The 20,244-nt window shown below is 51.5% G+C and overlaps 2 protein-coding genes across 7 annotated transcripts in view; one reads left to right on the top strand and one right to left on the bottom strand.

Moving 5' to 3' along the window:
• The window catches only part of PPP2R2C (protein phosphatase 2 regulatory subunit Bgamma), an 873,451-nt gene that overhangs the window by 604,749 nt on the left and 248,458 nt on the right, over positions 1-20,244 (bottom strand). The window lies entirely within an intron of this gene.
• The window catches only part of TBC1D14 (TBC1 domain family member 14), a 121,583-nt gene that overhangs the window by 11,336 nt on the left and 90,003 nt on the right, over positions 1-20,244 (top strand). For all 6 annotated transcript variants that reach the window (XR_007725947.1, XR_007725948.1, XR_007725950.1 and 3 more), the window contains exon 2: positions 2,196-2,934. Coding sequence is in view for 2 of the 6 variants with exons in the window: in XM_050792116.1 (XP_050648073.1) it covers positions 2,213-2,934 (722 nt within the window). In the remaining 4 variants the exon portion in view is untranslated. The remainder of the gene's footprint in view (positions 1-2,195; positions 2,935-20,244) is intronic.

A 20,244-nucleotide genomic window follows, 5' to 3' on the forward strand; every position in this document is an offset into this window, starting at 1 on the left:
CAAGCGATCCTCCTGCCTCTACCTCCCAAAGTGGTGGGATCACAGGCATGAGCCACCATGCCTGGTTAGGCCAGAGAACTTTATTTTTTATTTTTTTATTTTTTGAAATGGAACCTCGCCCTGTCACCCAGGCTGGAGTGCAGTGGCATGATCTTAGGCCACTGCAACCTCCACCTCCTGGGTTCAAGTGATTTTCCTGCCTCAGCCTCCCTGAGTAGCTGGGATTATAGGCATGTACCACCACACCTGGCTAATTTTTTTTTTTTTTTTGAGACAGAGGCTTGCTCTGTTGCCCAGGCTGGAGTGCAGTGGCATAATCTTGGCTCACTGCAACCTCCGCCTCCTGGGTTCAAGCAATTCTCCTGCCTCAGCCTCAAAGTAGCTGAGATTACAGGCACATGCCAGCAAGCCTGGCTAATTTTTGTATTTTTAGTAGAGATGGGGTTTCGCCATGTTGGCCAGGCTGCTCTCGAACTCCTGACCTCAAGTGATCTGCCCGCCTCGGCCTCCCAAAGTGTTGTGATTACAGGTGTGAGCCACCACGCCTGGCCATGCCAGAGAACTTTAGACATGGCCTTAGATGTGTGCGTGTGATTAACAGATTTTATTTTAGAGATAGGGTCTTTCTCTGTTACCCAGGCCAGAGTGCAGTGGTGTAATCATGGCTCACCGCAGCCTAAAACTTCCCAGGCTGAAGTGATCCTCTGACCTCAGTCTCCAGAGTAGCTTGCACTACAGGCATGTGCCACCACCCTGAGCTGATTTTTTTTAGTTTTTTGTAGAGACATGGTCTTGTTATGTTGCCCAGGCTGCACTGACGGTTTTGACTCTACTCACTCAAACCTCGGAGGTTGTGGTCTTGACTCTCTTTTATTAATTATCTTCACTGAGCTGGCCTTCTGACCTGGGTTTGTGTAATCCTAAACCAAGCCTTTCTAACCTACGTGTGGTCTCCTTTGGGGTCCTGTAGATCCCAGCTCTGCGGTTAAACAGCAGGGTGATCTTAGACCCGTTTCTTAGTCTGGCCAAGCCTCGGTTTCTTCCGTGGTAAAGGGGATACTGTGCCCAGCCTTGTAGATGCATGTAAGCGTGACTGAAACATTTGTGGAGAGGCCTTGCTGCTGCAGATGGCATGCATAATTTATTTTGTTGTTGTTTTCCGTCTTAATGAAGATATCTTAGGATTTTAATGCTGTCTCAGAACAAGTAGATCTTTGACATATGTATGGGTTATGGATTCACACCCCCGTCCCCCAAGTCCAGTTCTCACACTCCCCGTGCTGTCCTGGGGATGAAGATGTGACTGGTAGGGGCAGTGATGATTATTTTTACCTCGGGTACATCCTTTGTTTGGGTTATCTTCCCGCTGTGTTATATCATGACAATGTATGTTAAAACTCTAGCTTCTGGGCCAGGCGTGGTGGCTCATGCCCATAATCCCAGCACTTTGGGAGGCCGAGGTAGGCGGATTGCTTGAGGTCAGGAGTTTGAGACCAGCCTGGCCAACATAGGGAAACCCTGTCTCTACTAAAAATACAAAAATTAGCTGGGCTTGGTAGCGCACGCCTGTAATCCCAGCTGCTTGGGAGGCTGAGGCACAAGAATCGCTTGAACCTGGGAGGCAGAGGTTTGCAGTGAGCTGAGATGGCGCCACTGCACTCCGACCTGGGCGACAGAGTGAGACTCTGTGTCAAAAAACAAAAACAAAAACCACCTCTAGCTTCTGGACTTGAATCAAAACTTGGGTATGTGGAACCTTTTCAAGGCTTTCTCCTTTAAGTGGGAGATGAGACCATTTCAGCTGTGTGTCAGAGGTGTGGCATCTTTGAATTTTTTTTTTTTTTTTTTTTTTTTTTTTTGAGACGGAGTCTTGCTTTGTCCCCCAGGCTGGAGTGCAGTGGCCGGATCTCAGCTCACTGCAAGCTCCGCCTCCCGGGTTCACGCCATTCTCCTGCCTCAGCCTCCCGAGCAGCTGGGACTACAGGCGCCCACCACCACGCCCGGCTAACTTTTTTTTGTATTTTTAATAGAGACGGGGTTTCACCGTGTTAGCCAGGATGGTCTCGATCTTCTGACCTCGTGATCCGCCCGCCTCGGCCTCCCAAAGTGCTGGGATTACAGGCGTGAGCCACCGCGCCCGGCGGCATCTTTGAATTTTATATCCACTTTAATTTCCAGGTTTGTGTTTTTTCTAGTTTCTCCTTGGACCAAGATGACTGATGGAAAACTCTCCACCTCTACAAATGGCGTAGCCTTGATGGGCATTCTGGATGGTCGACCAGGAAACCCCCTTCAGAACCTGCAACACGTCAATCTCAAGGCGCCCCGACTCCTCTCAGCGCCTGAGTACGGGCCCAAGCTGAAACTCAGGGCTTTAGAAGACCGGCATAGCCTCCAGTCCGTGGACTCAGGGATTCCTACCCTGGAGATCGGGAACCCGGAGCCTGTGCCCTGCAGCGCGGTCCACGTGAGGAGGAAGCAGTCCGACTCCGACCTCATCCCCGAGCGGGCCTTCCAGAGCGCCTGCGCACTGCCGTCCTGTGCGCCACCAGCTCCCAGCAGCGCTGAGCGGGAACAGAGCGTGCGCAAATCCTCCACGTTTCCCAGGACAGGCTATGACTCGGTAAAGCTCTACAGCCCGACCTCCAAAGCCCTGACCCGCAGCGATGATGTGTCTGTCTGCAGTGTGTCCAGTCTTGGGACAGAGCTGTCCACCACGCTGTCTGTCAGCAATGAGGACATCTTGGACCTTGTGGTCACGAGCAGCTCCAGTGCCATTGTGACCCTGGAGAATGACGATGACCCACAGTTTACCAACGTCACCTTGAGCTCTGTCAAGGAAACCAGTGGCTTACACCAGCAGGACTGTATTCATGAAGCTGAGGAGGGGAGTAAATTGAAAATATTGGGGCCGTTTAGTAGCTTCTTCGCAAGGTAATGCCATCTTTGCCCTCTAGAAGAGCGTGGTGGTTGAGTCCAGACCAGTCTCCTTGTTCCTGTCTCACATGTGTTGTGTGTTCTCTGTGGTGTTAGGCAGGCACTGTCTCACACAGATAACTGGGCCTTTTCCCGGAAGCCCGGAGTCCTCTGGGATTGTAAGGACTGCTCTGTTGGGGATTCTGCTCTTCACTGCCCCTGGCTCATTTGCAGTCTGTTGTCACTTCTCTGCCTCTGACCTGCTGTGGCCGTCCCACAGGTGGCCAGCATTACCAAATCGGCAGCCTGAGCCTCTGTGGGGCCCTGTGCACTCATATTAATGTTTCTTGGGCCAAGCAGACGGCAGTGGTGAGGGTGACGCCTGTGAGTAACTCCCATTTCTAGTGCCAGCCCTCACTGGCATAGTGCAGTGCTGTCATGCTGGGTGTCCTGGCCGTGTCCCCGTGCTCCTGGATGTCTGTGCTCTTGTGTGCGTGCCCTGGCCCTGCCCCTGCCCCTGCTGTGGAGGTGTGTGCCTCGCTGCACTACAGCCCCGTGCATTCCCACCGTGCTGGACCCGGCCATGCACCCCGTCCCCGTGGGGCCTTGTCACCCAAGTGCTGGAGTTCCTGTGTCTCCCTGAAGCCCTGTGGGGGCCGCGCCTTCAGCTTCTGCCTCTCATTTGTGCTCTCAGGCTTTTGTTCAACAAGTGCCTATTTCCTAGGCCCTGTTCTAGGCTGGTCATGTGGGGTAATATGGTGAGAGAAACGATGTTGGGTAATGACTTAGGGTGGGCTTGTGGCCTGGGGGCGGTGGGAGTGGACGCCTTCGTCACACAAGTATATGTGAACTCCTGAACTGTGGCGTGCTGGGAGGAAGGGCACGGGGGCTGTGGAGAATATATGGAGAATCGAGATCTGTGGCCAGGTGCGGTGGAACACTCCTGTAATCTCAACACTTTGGGAGGCTGAGGTGAGTGGAACACCTGAAGGTCAGGAGTTCAAGACCAGTCTGGCCAACATGGCAAAACCCTGTCTCTATTAAAAATACAAAAATTAGCCAGGCATGGTGGTGCACACCTGTAATCCCAGCTACTGGGGAGGTTGAGGCAGAGGTTGCAGTGAGCCGAGATCACGCCACTGCACTCCAGCCTGGGTGACAGAACAAGACTCCATCTCAAAAGAACAAACAAAAAAAAAGAATTGTGATGTGCTCCATAGCTGCTCTTTGGAGGGCTCTGGGGCCAGGGCTTGACGGGGGAACATTTCTGCAGTTGACCCTGGCTGCCCCGTGTGTGTGCGTCTCTAGCAGAACCCACGTCAGACACTGCAGTACTGGGTGTCCCTTTGAGATGGTGTGGTGTGCCAGCTGGAGTCAGCTGGAGACTCTGACTGTGGCCAACACATTAACTTATCACTGCCTCAGTTGCTTCATCAACTAAAGAGGATCATCTCAGACAAGCCTAAGCCCAGTTCTGGGTGAGATGGTCTGTGGTGTGGCCTGTGGTTTTGTCGGGAAACCTTCTTCTCAAATGTGCTGACAGATAGGTATCTTGGTACCATGAGCACAGTTCCTGGTTTCAGAACACAGTAACTAAGCGATTGCCCTCAGTGGGAGGAACCCGGGAACTTTGGGGGAGATCTTGTCACTATCCCTTCTGAGGCTGTAGCCGTATCACGGTGTTGCTGTGGTTAGATTCGTGTGGCGGAACTTCCCTGTGCTCAGACGAGTGTGTTCAACTGTCCCCGCTTATGAACAACACCTGGTACCTGTTCCATGCGGTCCTCACAATCCATCCAGAACATACAGAATCAGAAGCTCAGCGAGAAGGGCCTGAGGATGGGTTTTCAGAATCACCTGGGCTTCTTGGCAAATCTGGGAAACCTTGCTCGAAATGGGGTTGGCCGGGAAACAGCATGGTGGAAGGAGTGTGGCTTTGGAATTCAACTGACCTGCACCGTGTCCAGCTCTGTGGCCTTGAGCAAGTTCCTTCACCTCCCAGTCAGTTTTCTCACCCCTAAAACTGTGAGTGGAGGAGCGTGGCACGTGTGCCCATTATGCTGTTGACGAACGCCACACGCTCACCTTTGTCCTTGCGTGTTCTGTCTCCTCTGCCTCACCTAAGAAGTGGGGATAATGAAACCCTTCCTTCCGTGGCAGTGGGGATTAAATGGGTTAGCATGTGAGAAATTTAACGCAGATCCAGACACGTAGTAAACTTTTAAGTATCAGTTGCTTGTGGCGATCATGGCCACGTTGCTGTGTCTGCCGCCGTTGTGATTCAGCTGACTGAGCTGTGTGTGTTGGATCCTCTTCCCCTTTGAAAGGAAGCATCGTTGGTTATGCAATTTCTAGATCATTTCTAAAGCTACTGTTTCTTGAAAATCATACTCAGCTTTGCGCTGCAGGAAACAAGTGTCTCTTATTTTATTCCTTGGTTCCGGTCTCCTTATCCTTGTAATGGCTGTGACATTGTTATTGTGAGCCTCTCTGAACTACCTTTGGGAAGATAATGGAATATAATGAAAAATGACTCAAAACAAGTGATGACATGGACAGAGTCTAGTGTTTTTTTTTTTTTTTTTTTTTTTTTGTCCTAGAGTCTTAAAAATGTTACAGAAGAGTTTCCATCTAGAGTTCCTTTGCGGGGAAAGGGTTTCTGTTCCAGAATCTTTAGAGCTCACTAAACATTTTATAGGTGAGTAAATGGAGTTACAGCCAATGTCCATCCACTCAGCCCAGGGCCTGGCCCCCAGCAGGTACCCAGAGGACTGTGGTCATTGTGAATCTTTGTGGAGGGCAGGGCTGGGGCTAGAGCTGGTCCTCTGGGGTTCCCAGCCCTGGCTTCTGAGCCATCCTGTTACCCCGCTTTGTCCCCTCACTGTCTTGCCTTCTGGTTTCCTTGTCCTCAGTGAATCAGTCTCTGGGTTAGGGAAGGACGTGTGGACAGTGTAGTCTAGGAGAACATGCTCAGAGGGAAGGGTAGAGACAGGCAGGGATGATGACCTTGGCTGCTTGATGAGGTGGCCCGGGTGAGATGGGAGGAGGGGAGTGACAGGAGGCTGGCCAGGCCTGACCACAGCCTCCCAGAAGCTGCAGGCCTGGCTTGCTTTTGTCCTTCCCCCACACTAATGAGCACCTGTGTCCCAGACTGCAGCCTGAGCTTTAGAGAGAGTCGCTGCCTTTATGGAGCTCACAATCTGATGAGGTAGACACACAAGGCATTTCACAGGCTATGGGGGCGGGCACGAGTGCTGTTACTGTGGGTGGGGAGGGGGCGGCACTGCAGCCACGAGTGCTGGTTCAGGAGTTCATGCCGCCTGGCTTCATCGTGAGCCCTCCTGTTGAATCGCTGTGGGCCTTGTGCAAGTTACCTTTCTGAGCCTTAAGTAGGGGATAAAACTACTGTATAAGGTTAGAGATCAAATAGGGCATTTAACTTCTTGGCACTCTGGAAGTAGTAGCTTTCTGTGGTTCTAACAGAAATATTCTCATTTCTAAAAAATAAGTTTTTTTAAAGCTTTCTCTAGTTCTCCCATATTGTGCTGAATTGTGTCAACCTGTTGCTGAAGAAGTCAGAGCAGGGCCTCTCCTGCTGGCCGATGTTTCGGGGTAGATGCGTCTTTGTTGTGGGCGGCTGTCCTGTGCATTGGAGATGCCTTGCAGTTTCCCTGGCCTCCACCCACGAGATGCCAGCGGCACTCCCCCAGTTGTGACAGCTAAAAATGTCTCCAGACATTGCCAGATACCCCAGGGAGGGGCTGGCAGACTCACCCAGCCTTTGAGAATAAGTGCTGGGATTTGCTTCTTTGAAGGAAATTTACTAAAGTAATTTGAGGACGATTTTCATTTGTATAGAAGAGTGGGACCGTGTTAAGGGATCATATGAGTCCAGTGTAGATTAGGAGTATTTGTCTAGAAACCCGGACAGCAAGTGTAAGAGAAAGTCAGTAACATGCTTGGGACGCGTTTATTTTCCACAGGAGATAGGGTTGGGCTCTGTGAAGCCAGGGGTTTAATCTCCTAATCCACATTGGTCTGGAAGTTGAGAATTAGTTTTAACCAAGTACATCGTCTCTTGTGTAGCCCCTTTATGGAGCTCTCAGATGATCTGAGTGCCCATTGCTGAGGAGAGGTGTCTGAACTGCATTGAAGGATCGGGAGCTTGCCCAGTGAAGGTGTGGGGCAGAGGGAACAGCTTGTGACAGGCTGGGAGGTGGGGGCACCTGGCTGTGTTTAAAGAACTGGAATGATGGATTTTTCCAGACCGCTTCCCGACCTGGCTGGGAGCTCCTTGGGGGCCAAGCCTGTGTCTGGTTCACCCTGGCACCAAGGGTAATTCACAGGCAGAGAAGAATATTGGTGGTTGAGAGCGGGGGCTGCTGTGGTCCAAGTTTGAACCTCAGCTCTGCCATTTTTGTACTGTGTGATCTTGAGAAAGTCACTTAGCCTCTGCGATCGCCAGTGTGTACTTGAGTGACATGGGGTTAATGGCACCTCTTGTAAAGAGTTAATGTGAGGGGGCCGAGTGCGGTGACTTACGCCTGTAATCCCAGCACTTCGGGAGGCCGAGGCGGGTGGATCACCTGAAGTCAGGACTTTGAGACCAATCTGGCCAACATGGTGAAACCTCGTTTCTACTAAAAATACAAAAATTAGCCGAGTTTCTGTATCCTGCACCAAAAGCTGACTAATTCAAGTAAGTACCGTGAATTTTCATTTACATGTGAGGAAACTGAGGCAAGGGGTGGTTAAGTGGTTTGCCCAAGGATACAGGGAAACAGGAATAAGTTTATGCTTCTAAGGGTTGTTGGGATTAAATGGGAGGGAGTGTACATAGATGTGACACGCTGGGCACATTGCAGGCACATTAATGTCTAGTCTGTGTTTTTATGTTGCCTGACTCTAATTTATTCCTGATTTGGCTGTCTTAGAATTAGCTCTAGTGAACTGAGATGGAACATTGTAACTATGCCTTCTCTGTGCAAACAGTTTGTTAATATGGCTGGTGACTTTGCCGTGGCATTATGGATATACAGTTGGCACCTGCTGTGTGCCTGTGTTGCTGCTGGTGTGTATGAGCTCGTGTGTTGCTGTGATCCTGGGAGGGAGTGCTGGGTGCTGGTCTCTTGATGTCACTGTTTGCTGGTGTGTGGTCTTGGGTAAGGCAGGTAATCAGTCTCTCTGGGGCTCAGTGTCCTTGTTTGCAAAACGAGCTGAGGGGTACGTACTTTACATTAGAGTTGCCACAATGAAAGGACCATTCTGATCAAGGTGTTGGGCTGCAAGTGCCAGGCAGTAGGGAAGCAAGAAGATTCGAAGATGGGCAGACTAGTGCTGGAGGCCACTGGGTCAGTCCCTCTACTGTGTGATGAGGATCTGGAGAGAGACGTGAACAAAGCAGCAAAGCCCGTTGACAGCCCAGAAAGAAATAACAGGGCTGAGATGTCGGCTGGCCTTCGAAAGTGCTGTCCACCTGCATGAGGGTGGAGATGGTGAGGGATCAGCTCGTGCAAAGTCATGGGAGCAGGAGAGAGCCCAGCCTTTCTGGGAAGGTGCTGTAGCATGAGGTGCTTAGGAGGGGCAGGGGTAGGAGAGGAGCCCAGAGAGATGGTGGACGCCCAGATGGGGCAGGACTTTGAGGACGACATTTAGTGTCAAGACTCAAAGCCTGTCACAGCCAGACGGGGTAAGATGAAAGTCTGCACAGGAGCTGATGTGCTGCCTTGATGAGAATGAATTGAACTGTTAGCTTGATAGGGTCGAGATGAGCAGCTCCCTTTGGAGGAGGCAGTTGCCCTGTTCTGAGCTCAGCTTCTGGGCCAGGCTCTTCAGTCGCTTTCTAAAGCATTTCACAGCTCACTGGAGACAGGCTCAGAAAGGCTAACTGCACAGACTGCAGAGCTGCGATTTGAACATTCACTTGTGAACTCCAAAGTCCGTGCTGTTTCTACAAAAGACACCACCCCGTCTCTTACAACACGTGTAACATGATCGGAAAGGGGGACACGCGGGGCTGGGAGAGCAAAAGGAGATGAACGGGAAATCAGAGGTTCTGTGGCGATTTTGCAGGGCAGTAATGGAACTGTGATCCTCTGCGAAAGACAGGAAGTGAGCAGAGCTGTAAGCCGGGTCAGGGAGGCCTGCTGGGTGGCATCTGTCAGGGCACTGAAGCTCCTCAGTGGGAAGACGGTTGGAGAATTGCTTCTTGAGCCATCGCGGGCCAGCAGGATGAGAATACCTCTTCCTTCTCCATTACTCCAGGCATTTGAAAGCGTGGGAGTGAGGCTGGAGCCAGCTGTTTGTCACGAGGCCTGCTGCTGGGTTGGTGGCCTTTGTGGGCTGGCCATCGACAGGGGAGGGAGATACAGCAGAATCACTGCAGGTGCTTCCTGGAGGCCTTGAGCCCGAGAGAAGCAGAAAGGATTTTAGCAAGCAAGGAACTCGTAGGATGGTTCCGATTATTCCTCACTAAAAATCTGTGAGGGGGCCAGGCGCGGTGGCTCACGCCTGTAATCCCAGCGCTTTGGGAGGCTGAGGTGGGCAGATCACTTGAGGTCAGGAGTTGGGTAGACCAGCCAGCCTGGATAACATGACGAAACTCCATCTTTACTAAAAATACAAAAATTAGCTGGGCATCATGGTGGGAGGCTGAGGCAGGAGAATGGCGTGAATCTGAGAGGTGCAGGTTGCAGTGAGCTGAGATAGTGCTACTGCACGCCAGCTTGGGTGACAGAGCGAGATTCCATCTCAAAAAAACAAAAATAAACAAAAAAAACCTGTGAGGGGTCTCAGTGATTTCGGAAACTGGCCTTTAAGTGTTTGCACAGGCACACGCTTACTTGGGTCTTCTTTTTTATTTATTTATTTTTAAAATGTTTTTGAGATGGAATCTTGCTCTGTCGCCTAGGCTAGAATGCAGTGGTGTGATCTCAGCTCACTGCAACCTCTGCCTCCCGGGTTCAAGCGATTCTCCTGCCTCAGCCTCCTGAGTAACCACACCCGGCTAAGTTTTGTATTTTGAGTAGGGACAGGGTTTCACTATGTTAGCCAGGCTGGTCTCGAACTTCTGACCTCGTGATCTGCCCGCCTCAGCCTCCCAAAGTGCTGGGATTACAGGCGTGAGCCACGGCGCCCAGCCTTACTCTGGGTCTTCTGACACTGTTTGGATTCCCCCATCCCAAGGGTTTAAGTTCCCTGGTTGTGCGTTCTTATACCAGGTGGACATTCAGCAGCTCGACTACCTCTCGATTGCAGAATGTCTGCACTTCTTTTCCAGCCACTGGTTTACATAGCTGGTTTCTTACCAAGCATTGATTCAGCACCTGGGAGGTCACTGGTAACCTTGACCCGAGACATTTCTTTAAATCTGGGTGAGCTTCAGTTTGAGGTTGCAGTTCGTGTCTGGAGACGTGCAGCTGATGGTGCCACTGCACACATGGCTGAAAGGAGCCATAGGACGCCATCTGTGTGTTTGTGTGCTGGACACACACAGGAGGTTGTCTGGTTACTGCTGCAGATGCTGTTTGCAGACCTGCCAGTGGTCCAGCCACCTTCAGAAAGAACAGCTGGGCCTGTAAGGGTGTGCCACTTCCCTGTGCTTTGCTGGGCTTTGTTTTCTCTTGGCAGCAAATCACAACCATAACGATCATTTTTTTTGCGTGGCTGCTATGTACCAAGCACTGTGCTAGATTCTTAAATATGTTTCTCGTTATATATTCTGTAAAAAAAATATCGCCTAAGCACCTGCCATATGCCAAGGCACTGTTCTAGGTGCTTGGGGTTCATTTGTGAACAAAACAAAGCCCCTGTCCTTGCAGAGCTTATGTGCTAGCAGAGGGCACTGATGGTAAACACAGTGAGTGGATGGAGGGTATGTGCTGGCAGACTTAAGAGCTACGGAGAAAGCCAGCAAGCAGAGGTGGTACAAGGTCCTGGGAGGAACGGAGAAGGCAGGTTACACAATGAACAGGCTGGTCAGGATAGGCCTGAAGGAGAAGGAGAGATTGAAGCAAAGCCTTGGCCAGGTGGGCGGCTCACAGCTGTCTGTAATCCCAGCACTTTGGGAGACCAAGGTGGGCAGATCACCTGACGTTGGGAGTTCAAGACCAGCCTGGCCAACAGGGTGTGAAACCCTGTCTCTACTAAAAATACAAAAATTAGCTGGGCGTGGTGGCAGGCACCTGTAAACCCAACTACCAGGAAGGCTGAGGCAGGAGAATTGCTTGAATCATTCGGGCTTGAACCATGGCGGAAGTTGCGGCGAGCTGAGCTCGCGCCACTGCACTCTGGCCTGGGCGACAGAGCAAGACTCTATCTGGAAAGAAAGAAAGAAAAAAACGTGAAGATGTCAGTCACGAAGTTAACCAAGCGCGTGCCTGGGAGGGGAGTGATCCAGCAAGGGAGAAGGATGCAGGCAGGCCTGATGCATTTGAGCACAGAGGCCCTGGCGGGGACCGAGAGAAGGAAGGGCTAGGGTCGGTGGGACCAGATTCTGTGTGGGCATACAGGCCATTGTATGATGGTGGGTTTGACTTAGAGTGAGTGAGGAGCCACTGAAGAATTTGTGTCTTTTTGAGATGGGGTCTTGCTGCATTGGCCAGCCAGGAGTGCAGTGGCCATTCACAGGTGCAGCCATAGTGCAGTGTGGCCTTGAACTCCTGGGCTCAAACGGTCATCCTGCCTCAGCTTCAGAATAGCTGGGCCTACCATGCCACTGTGCCTGGCTCCTCTGCAGAATTTTGAGCGGAGGAGTTGTCCTGGTTTTTTGCTGCTGCCTAACAGCAGACAAAGTGAGACCCTGTCTCACTTTGTCACCTAGGCTGGATTTCACTGGTGCCATCATAGCTCACTGCAGCCTCGAATTCCTGGGCTCAAGCCATCCTTGCACCACACATTTGGTGGCTGGAAACAACATGGCTGTCCGTCATGGTGTGGCTGGGTTCCCCTCGGGCGCTTATCAGGATGAAACAGCACGTTGGCGGCTGCGTCCGTGTCCCAGGCTTGGCTAAGGAATTGTCTGCTTCCAGGCTTACTCAGGCTGTTGCCAGAGCTCATTGTGGCTGTAAACTGAGCTCCTCATTTCCCTGATTGCTGTCAGCTGAGGGTCACTTGCAGCTCCTAGAAGTCACCCAAATTCCTTGCTGTGTGGCCCCTCCATATTGAAAACTAGCACGAAGGATTCTCTTTTGTCGAGTCCGTCTCACACTCCACATCTCTTCCCAGAGAGAACACTGATGCTTTTAAGGGCTCCCTGAAATCGTGTAAGGCTCATTGAGAATCCTCTCCCCTCCCCTCCCCCCCCTCCCCCCCCCCCCCTCCCCTCCCCCCCCCCCCCTCCCCTCCCCACCCCTCCCCACCCCTCCCCACCCCTCCCCACCCCTCCCCTCCCCCTCCCCACCCCTCCCCACCCCTTCCTTCCCCTCCCCTTTTCTTTTTCTAGAGACAGAGTCTCACTTTGTTCCCCCAGGCTGGATTTCACTGGTGCCATCATAGCTCACTGCAGCCTCAAACTCCCAGGCTCAAGCCATCCTTGCACCTCAGCCTCCAGAACAACTAGGATCACAGACATGTGCCATCACACAAAGCTAATTTTTAAAATTTTTTGTAGAGACATGGTCTCACTTTGTTGCCCAGGCTGGGCTCGAACTCCTAGCCTCAAGGGATCCTCCTGCCTTGGCTTCCCCAAGTGTTGGGATTGAGCCACCATGACCTGCTGTGCTTGGCCTACCTCTCTTTCTTAAAGTCATCTGTGCCATTTGATGTAACCTGATCACAGATTGACCATCCCATCATATTTATAGTTTATGCCCATGTTCAAAGGGAGGGATTTTACAGGGTATGAACATCAGGGAAAGGGAATCTCAGAAGTCTGCCTGCCATAGGAGTAGCGATTTCATTGAGTCCTAAACAGAATGCCCTGAGGTGCTGTACCGAGAGAGGCTTCTGGGAAGGGGAAGGGCAGAGCAGGGAGTCCGAGGAGGCTGTTGCAGGAGTCCGGACAAGAAGTGATGATGGCTTTGCCTGGGTGGCAGCTGCGGGGAGGGTGCGATTTGAAGAATGGATGTGGGTGTGGAGAAAAGAAAGGAGTCAAAGATGACTCTAAGACTTTTGGCCTCAGCCAGTGGAAAACAGAATTGCCAAGATGGAGAGAAGATGAGAGGTGGAGTTTGAGACATCTTAGACATTTACAGAAAGGAGGTGGAGTAGGTGACTAGAGAGGATCCTGGCAGGAGTGGGGCTGGATGGGAGGTATACATTGACTTGTTGGCATTGGAGGTGGTTTGAAACCAGGTGAGGTCTCCTTGGAAACCAGCGGACAGAGAAGAGGACCAAGGAGTGACCCTGAGGCCTGCGAGCACCACGAGATCTGGGAGGAGAAGCAGCAGCAGCAAGTGCGAGAAGGCAGGGCTGGTGAGCTGGGAGGGCACGAGTGTGGGGTCTGGAAGCTGGGTCTGGGCCCGATGAGCATGGGCGTCAACGAGGGAAGGGGCAACTGGGCAGAGGTTGCTGAGAGGGCAGGGCAGATGAGGACTCAGAATTGACTGTTTAAGCACTTTGGGAGGCCGAGGCAAGTCAGGAGTTCGAGACCAGCCTGGCCAACGTGGCAAAACCCCTGTCTCTACTAAAAATACAAAAATTATTTGGGTGTGGTGGCGGGCGCCTGTAATACCAGCTACTTGGGAGGCTGAGGCTTGAGAATCACAATCACTTGAACCTGGGAGGCGGAGCTTGCAGTGAGCCGAGATTGTGCCACTACGCTCCAGCATGGACGACAGAGTGAGACTCTGTCTCAAAAAAAAAAAAAAAAAAAAAAAATGAAAAGAATTGACTGTTTAGCAATGAGGAGGCCATCAGTGACCTTTGACCGGAGCTGTTTTAGTGAAGTGGTACAAGCAAAAGCGAAACTGGAGTAAATATTTAAGAGAATGGGGCCAGCATGGTGGCCTCACACCTATAATCCCAGCACTTTGGGAGGCCAGGGTGGGTGGGTCACTTTAAACTGGGAGTTTGAGATTAGCCTGGGCAAAATAGTGAGACCCCATCTTTACAAAAAATAGGAAACATTATCTGGGTGTGGTGATGTGCACCTATAATCCCAGCTACCTGGGAGGCTGAGGTGGGAGGATCACTTGACCCAGGAGGTCGAGGCTGCAGTGAGCTGCACATGGTATCACGAGGAGTCTGCTGCATTGGTCCACTGCAGTGATGGCGCCACTGCATTCCAGCCTGGGTGGCACAGTGAGACCCAAGAAGACTGGGAAAAGAGAAGCTGGAAGCGGTGAGCAGATGATTCTTTCGGTGGGTTTGCCCCAGAGGGGAGCAGAGAAGATAGGGCGATAGCTGGAGGCAGAAGTGGTGTGATTTATTTTTCCTTTTTTAAGATTGGAGAAATACAGGGGTTTTTTGTTTGTTTGTTTTACTTTGAAAACAACCTAGTAAAAGAATAAGAGGTGAACATACCTGGGAGAGGAGAGAATCACTGGAGCATTGTCCCTGAGTTGCATCTGAAGGAGCGGGATCTAGAGTTCAACAGAGAAGTGGCTTCAGCTGGGGAGAGTCCAGCATAGCAGGCGCCTGGGAGAGGATGGGGCACAGGTAGATGGGGAGGAGGGGTCTGGGGGAGGGAGCTTGCTCACAGGTGCTCTCTCGAGTGTGCTGTCTCCCTCTCCTTCCCTCTCTCTCCCCATTTTTCTCTCCCCCTCTCTCCCATTTCCTCTCCCTCTCTCCCCCTTCCATGCTTGTAGTCTACTTTTGTTTGTAGTGTTGCTTCATTGTTTGTGTGTGAATGTACTTTTTATTTTTTTGAGATGGAGTCTCATTCTGTTGCCCAGGCTGGAGTGCAGTGGCGTGATCTCGGCTCACTGCAATTTCTGCCTCCTGGGTTCAAGCGATTCTCCTGTCTCAGCCTCCTGAGTAGCTGGGATTACAGGCACTTGCCACCACACCCAGCTAATTTTTGTAGTTTTAGTAAAGATGAGGTTTCACCGTGTTGGGCAAGGCTGGTCTTGAATTCATGACCTCAAGTGATCCGCCCGCCTCGGCCTCCCGAAGTGCTGGGATTACAGGCATGAGCCACCGTGCCTGGCCTGAATATAGATTTTTAATTTCAACATATTTACTTTTTAAAAAAATAGACTTTATTTTTTAGAGCAGTTGTAGGTTTACAGCAAAATTAAGCAGAGAGCATAGAATTCCATGTATCTCCTTTTTACCCTCATGTGCACAGCCTCCCCTCTCATCAGCAGCCCACACTGGGGAAGTCCATTTTTTCCATCAATGAGCCCACACTGACTGTTACATCATTATCACCAGGAGTCCAGAGTCTACATCAGGGGCCACCCTGGGTGCTGTGCATTCTGTGGGTTTGGACAGATGTATAATGACGTGTATCTACCATGACCGTATTACACTGAGGAGTTTCACTGCCCCCAAATCCTCTGTGATCCACCTATCCGTCTCTCTTTTTCTCCTAACCCCTGGAAACTACTGATCTTTTTACTGTCTCCATAGTTTTGCCTTTTCCAGAATGCCAGACAGGTGGAAATCATTTTCAGATTGACTTCTTTCCTTAGTAGTGTGAATCTGAGTCTCTTCATGTCTCGATAGCTCATTTCTTTTTAGCACTCAGTGGTACTGCACTGTGTGTATGCACCATGGTTGATCCATTCACTGCTGAAGGACATCTTGGTTGCTTCCAAGTGTTGGCAATTGTGAATGAAACTGCCATAATCATCTGTGTGCAGATTTCTTTGTGGACATAAGTTTTCAGCTCCTTTGGGTAAATATCAAGACGCGCAGTGGCTAGATTATACGGTAAGAGTATGTTTAGTTTTTTAAGAAACCAGCAAACTGTCTTCCAAAGGGTTGGTACCATGTGACTCCCCCCAACAATGAATGAGAGTTTCTGTTGCTCCACATCCTTCCTCCCCCAGCATTTGCTGTTGTTAGTAGAAGTTCCTGTTCGATTGCTCTGGTTTTTGTTTTGTTTTGTTTTGTTTTTGGTGAAGTAGGAAGCAAGGTCCCAAGGATGGGTGTCTTAGTCCGTTTGAGCTTTTTTTTTTTTTTTTTTTTTTTTTTTTTTTTACTTATTTATTTATTTTTTGAGATGGAGTTTCGCTCTTGTTGCCCAGGCAAGAGTGCAATGGCGCGATCTCGGCTCGCCGCAACCTCCGCCTTCTGGGTTCAAGCGATTCTCCTGCCTCAGCCTCCCTAGTAGCTGGGATTACAGGCATATGCCACCACGCCTGGCTAATTTTGTATTTTTAGTAGAGACGGGGTTTCTCTATATTGGTTGGGCTGGTCTCAAACTCCCGACCTCAGGTGATCTGCCTGCCTCAGCCTCCCAGAGTATTGGGATTACAGGTGTGAGCCACCATGCTGGGCCTTCTTAAAATTTTTAAACATAATATTGTAGACGAGGTGGCTTATAAACAACAGAAATTTGTTTCCCACAGTTCTGGAAGCTGGGAGGCGTAAGATCAAGGTGCCAGCAGGTTCAGTGTCTGGTGAGCTGTTGAACATGTCTTTTATAAGGGCACTAATCCCACTGGGGAGGGCTCCACCCTCATGATCTAGTGACCTCCCAAAGGCTTCACTTCCTAATACTGTCAACCTGAGGGTTAGGATTTCAACATGTGAATTGAGTGGGGGCACAAACCCTGGGGCTATAGCAGTGGGGATGGTGTGCTGGGTTGGAAGCGGTGTGAAAGCCATCAAGGTGTGTGGGAGAATGGATGGAGAGGGAAGGAAGCGTTGCCGGGGGGCAGCAAGGGCCCTGCCAGGAGATCAAGGACCAGTCAGTGTGCTGCGTGTCTTTCTCCAGCCATGTTTTTTGCACAGGTACACGTGCAGGGCAGGCTTGTCTTTGAGCTAAGTGTGTACAGGGAAGAGAGAGAGAGGCAGGGCTCAGGGACGTGTGAGGGTGATTACAGTGGGGCGTGGATTCTCCAGGAGGTGGAAGGAGGGTGGATTAGAGGAGCGGGATGGAGACCCTGAAGTCTAGAGAGTAGTGGGGTCTTCATCATGTGGGCGGGGAGGCTCCAGTCACACAGCTGGCTGGGAGTGCAGCCTGCAGGGTCAGTGTACACCCCGTTTGATGTAGGCTCCCCCTGGGGCCATCGCATTGCTGTTTGAGCTGCATCTGGTGAGCCTGGCCCAGGAGTGTTGGAGGAAGGAAGTGGAGGTCTTCATTCGACTCCTCCCGTGTGCTGGGTCAGGAGAGGGAGGCAGCAGTGCCGTCCCGGGCGTTGTGGTGGTGGGCGCTGCTTTGCTGGACTGGCCTTGCCGAGACAGAGCTTCTTCCCATGGTATAAGAGCCTCCCCATTTGTGAACAGCACCCCGTCCTCAGGGTAAGCTTGTCTGGGGGAGGACTGTGGGGATCAGCCCTGAATGTTGGCTGCTCAGATCCCTCTTCTGGGGGCTGCCTGGTGGTCCCATTGCTAGGAGCTGCATGAGACAGTGGTGCCATGCTTGGCCACCCTACCCTTGGGTGGACGTAACCTCACATGCTCCTGTGGAGAGGGCCAGGCCAGGATAGCAAGGGGGGAAGTCAATGCCAAGAGGAAACGTCTGGGAGGAACACGGACCGTGGTCACGCGAGCGTGAGGTGCCACTTCCTCTTCTTCAGTCCTTGGCCCTCTCCAGGGGACCCCAGCCTCACTCGCAGCTGGCTGCCCACAGCAGGTGTCCCCTTGGCCTTCCCACCAAGCACCAGCCTGGCAGCTCCCCCTCCCCTGGACCAGGTCTGCAGAGAGGTGGGGCTCGCTCACTCAGGGACCCCTTTTCCCTGCTTCTCTGAGGATCCGCATCCCTAGATCATTTCTGTAGATGCTTAGCCACTGCCGGGAAGCCCTCTCCAGCCTCTGTGCAAGGACCAGCCTCGCCTCGAGGACCAGCCTCGCCTCGCAGGCCTTCTGTGTGCTCCGTGGATCCCATATTCCCCGGGGGCCTCAGGAGAGATGCCGGGGCGAGCCTGCATGTCACCACAGCTGTGCAGGGGCTGTGGCCCGGGCTGGCCTCCTGGGGGCCCCACGTTCCATTGTTTCAGGTCTCTGGGTTCCTCCCCTGCAGCCGCACTCTGAAGAGTCATATATTGGGGCACAGTTGGTGCTTTAGTTACTGGAATATCACACTGCTGTCCAACGTGTTAGCCACTAGCCCCATGTAGCTATTTCAGTTGAGTTAAAATTACCTGAAATGGAAAATTCAGTTTCTTAGTCACTCTGGCCAGTCAGGCGCTCAGTAGCCACGTGTGGCTTGTGGCCACCCTGTTGGGCGGCTCAGATTAGTACATTTCCACCATGCAGGAAGTTCTGTTGTTCAGCCCTGGTCTGTGGGTCAATCTGTGACTTGGACCCTTGTTGTTCTCCTTGATGTGTAACAGCAGCACACAGTGGGTGTGAAACGAGCAAATCCGCAAATCCATAATGGAGTGTATGTAGCCCAGAGAGGTCTGCAGAGAGAACCACCCTCAGGGCTCCGGGGGAAGGGAAGGAAACCGAGGCCAGGTGGCAGGTGGGGTGCTGGTCAGACAGGTATAGCGGGGAGGGCCCTGCCTGGAGTCAGCCTTGTTGGGGTTGAGGTTCTCGCCTGAGGGCGTGTTTGACCCTCCCCGTGAACTCTCGTGCACATTTAAATATGGGAGATGACAGGGTGGTGGGGGAGGAGCCTACACCCCTCAGAGGCGTATTCTGAAGGTGCCTGTTGTGCCCTCCAGTGAGGGACAAAGAACCTGGTGGAGATTCAGAGAGTGCAGTCATAGAGCCAAAGATCTGAAGGTCTGCTCTGCCCTGCTGGCTGTGCGGCTGGACACGGTGCTCTATGTTCCTGTGCCTTACCTGTCGCCTTACCTGCCTCCGAGCTGGCGGCCAGGAGGCCGTGCTTGGGAAGTGCCTGTTACAGCAGTCAGTGCAGCACTTAGTAACAGGTGTTAGGGATCGCCACATCCCGGCTTATCGCATGAATGAACGAATGAATGAACGAATGAATGGTAGTGCGGACTAGCCTAAGGGAGGCACTGCAGGAAAGAGAAAATGGAGAAAAAAGATTGAGTCAGTTCTGGAGGGTAAACATGAGCGATTTGTCTTGACTATTAATGACCTGATGAAAGCAGGTTGGCTGTTCCGTGACCCACCAGTGCTGGAGATGTTTGTTCTGAATCTCACCTGGGTTTGGTGGTCTGTTTCCTTCTGTTGGTGGACTGGGAAATTTGCCTATATCTGAGGAAAGCAGCTTTTCTTTCTTTCTTTCTTTCTTTCTTTTTTTTTTTTTTTTTTTGCAGTCTCGCTCTGTCGCCCAGGTTGCAGTGCAGTGGCGCAATCTTGACTCACTGCAAGCTCCACCTCCCGGGTTCACGCCATTCTCCTGCCTCAGCCTCCTGGGTAGCTGGGACTACAGGCGCCTGCCACCACGCTCAGCTAATTTTTGCGTTTTTAGTAAATACAGGGTTTCACCATGTTAGCCAGGCTGGTCTCAAACTCTGGACCTCAGGTGATCCGCTGTCTTGGCCTCCCAAAGTGCTGGGATTCCTGGCATGAGCCCCTGTGCCCGGCTGAAAACCGCTTTTTAAGTTCTTACCGTTTTATGTTGCTACTGACATCGTCTCCCCGTGGGGAAGGCAGACACTTGCTGTGGAGCTGTGGAGTGTCAGTAACATTCAGGAATGGCATGAACTGAACCAAAAAAGACCTTCCTCAACTTGCGCATCTGTTCCTGTGACTTGTCCCATAGCCAAGGCGGTGTTTCTGCCCCAGTTTCTGGAAGGCGTTGATATCCTTAGAAACTGCACGGAGGGCAAGGTGGTTTTGTGGGCTGGGGGAAAAGGAGAATGAATTTGCTGCAGATACGTCAGACCTCCTGTGTTCATGGAACTCTCTCAGGCTCGCTGGCAGCCTCAGGAAACAGTACGGCCGTCTTCCTGGAGGCTCCACGTGTGTGTTTAGGTCTCTTGCCAGCCCACCTTCCTTCTGCCCTAGGTGAAGTTAGGTTCAGCCTGGGAGGTGGTGATTCAGTATGAAATGCAGGAGAACTGGTGTGGGACCACAGGAATACATAGGCTTTGAGAAACCCATGGGCAGGCCCATTCCTGCAAAGCAGTTCTTCAGCCATCAGCCACTTTCTACTCATAAATTAACTTCCCTTTGCCCAGATGGGTATAGAATCTGTTCTGCTTTTCAGATGTTAGTGGATAGTATCATAGAATAATGCAGTAATTAAACATTTCCTCCTATTTCCTGTCTTAAATAGGAGATTATTTAAAATATTTACACATCTTTTTTATTTTATTCAGTACAAGTGACACTGAATTATTTCATGCCTTCTGTATT

The sequence above is a fragment of the Macaca thibetana genome, chromosome 5 (assembly GCF_024542745.1).
Source record: "Macaca thibetana thibetana isolate TM-01 chromosome 5, ASM2454274v1, whole genome shotgun sequence".
Taxonomy (NCBI): domain Eukaryota; kingdom Metazoa; phylum Chordata; class Mammalia; order Primates; family Cercopithecidae; genus Macaca; species Macaca thibetana.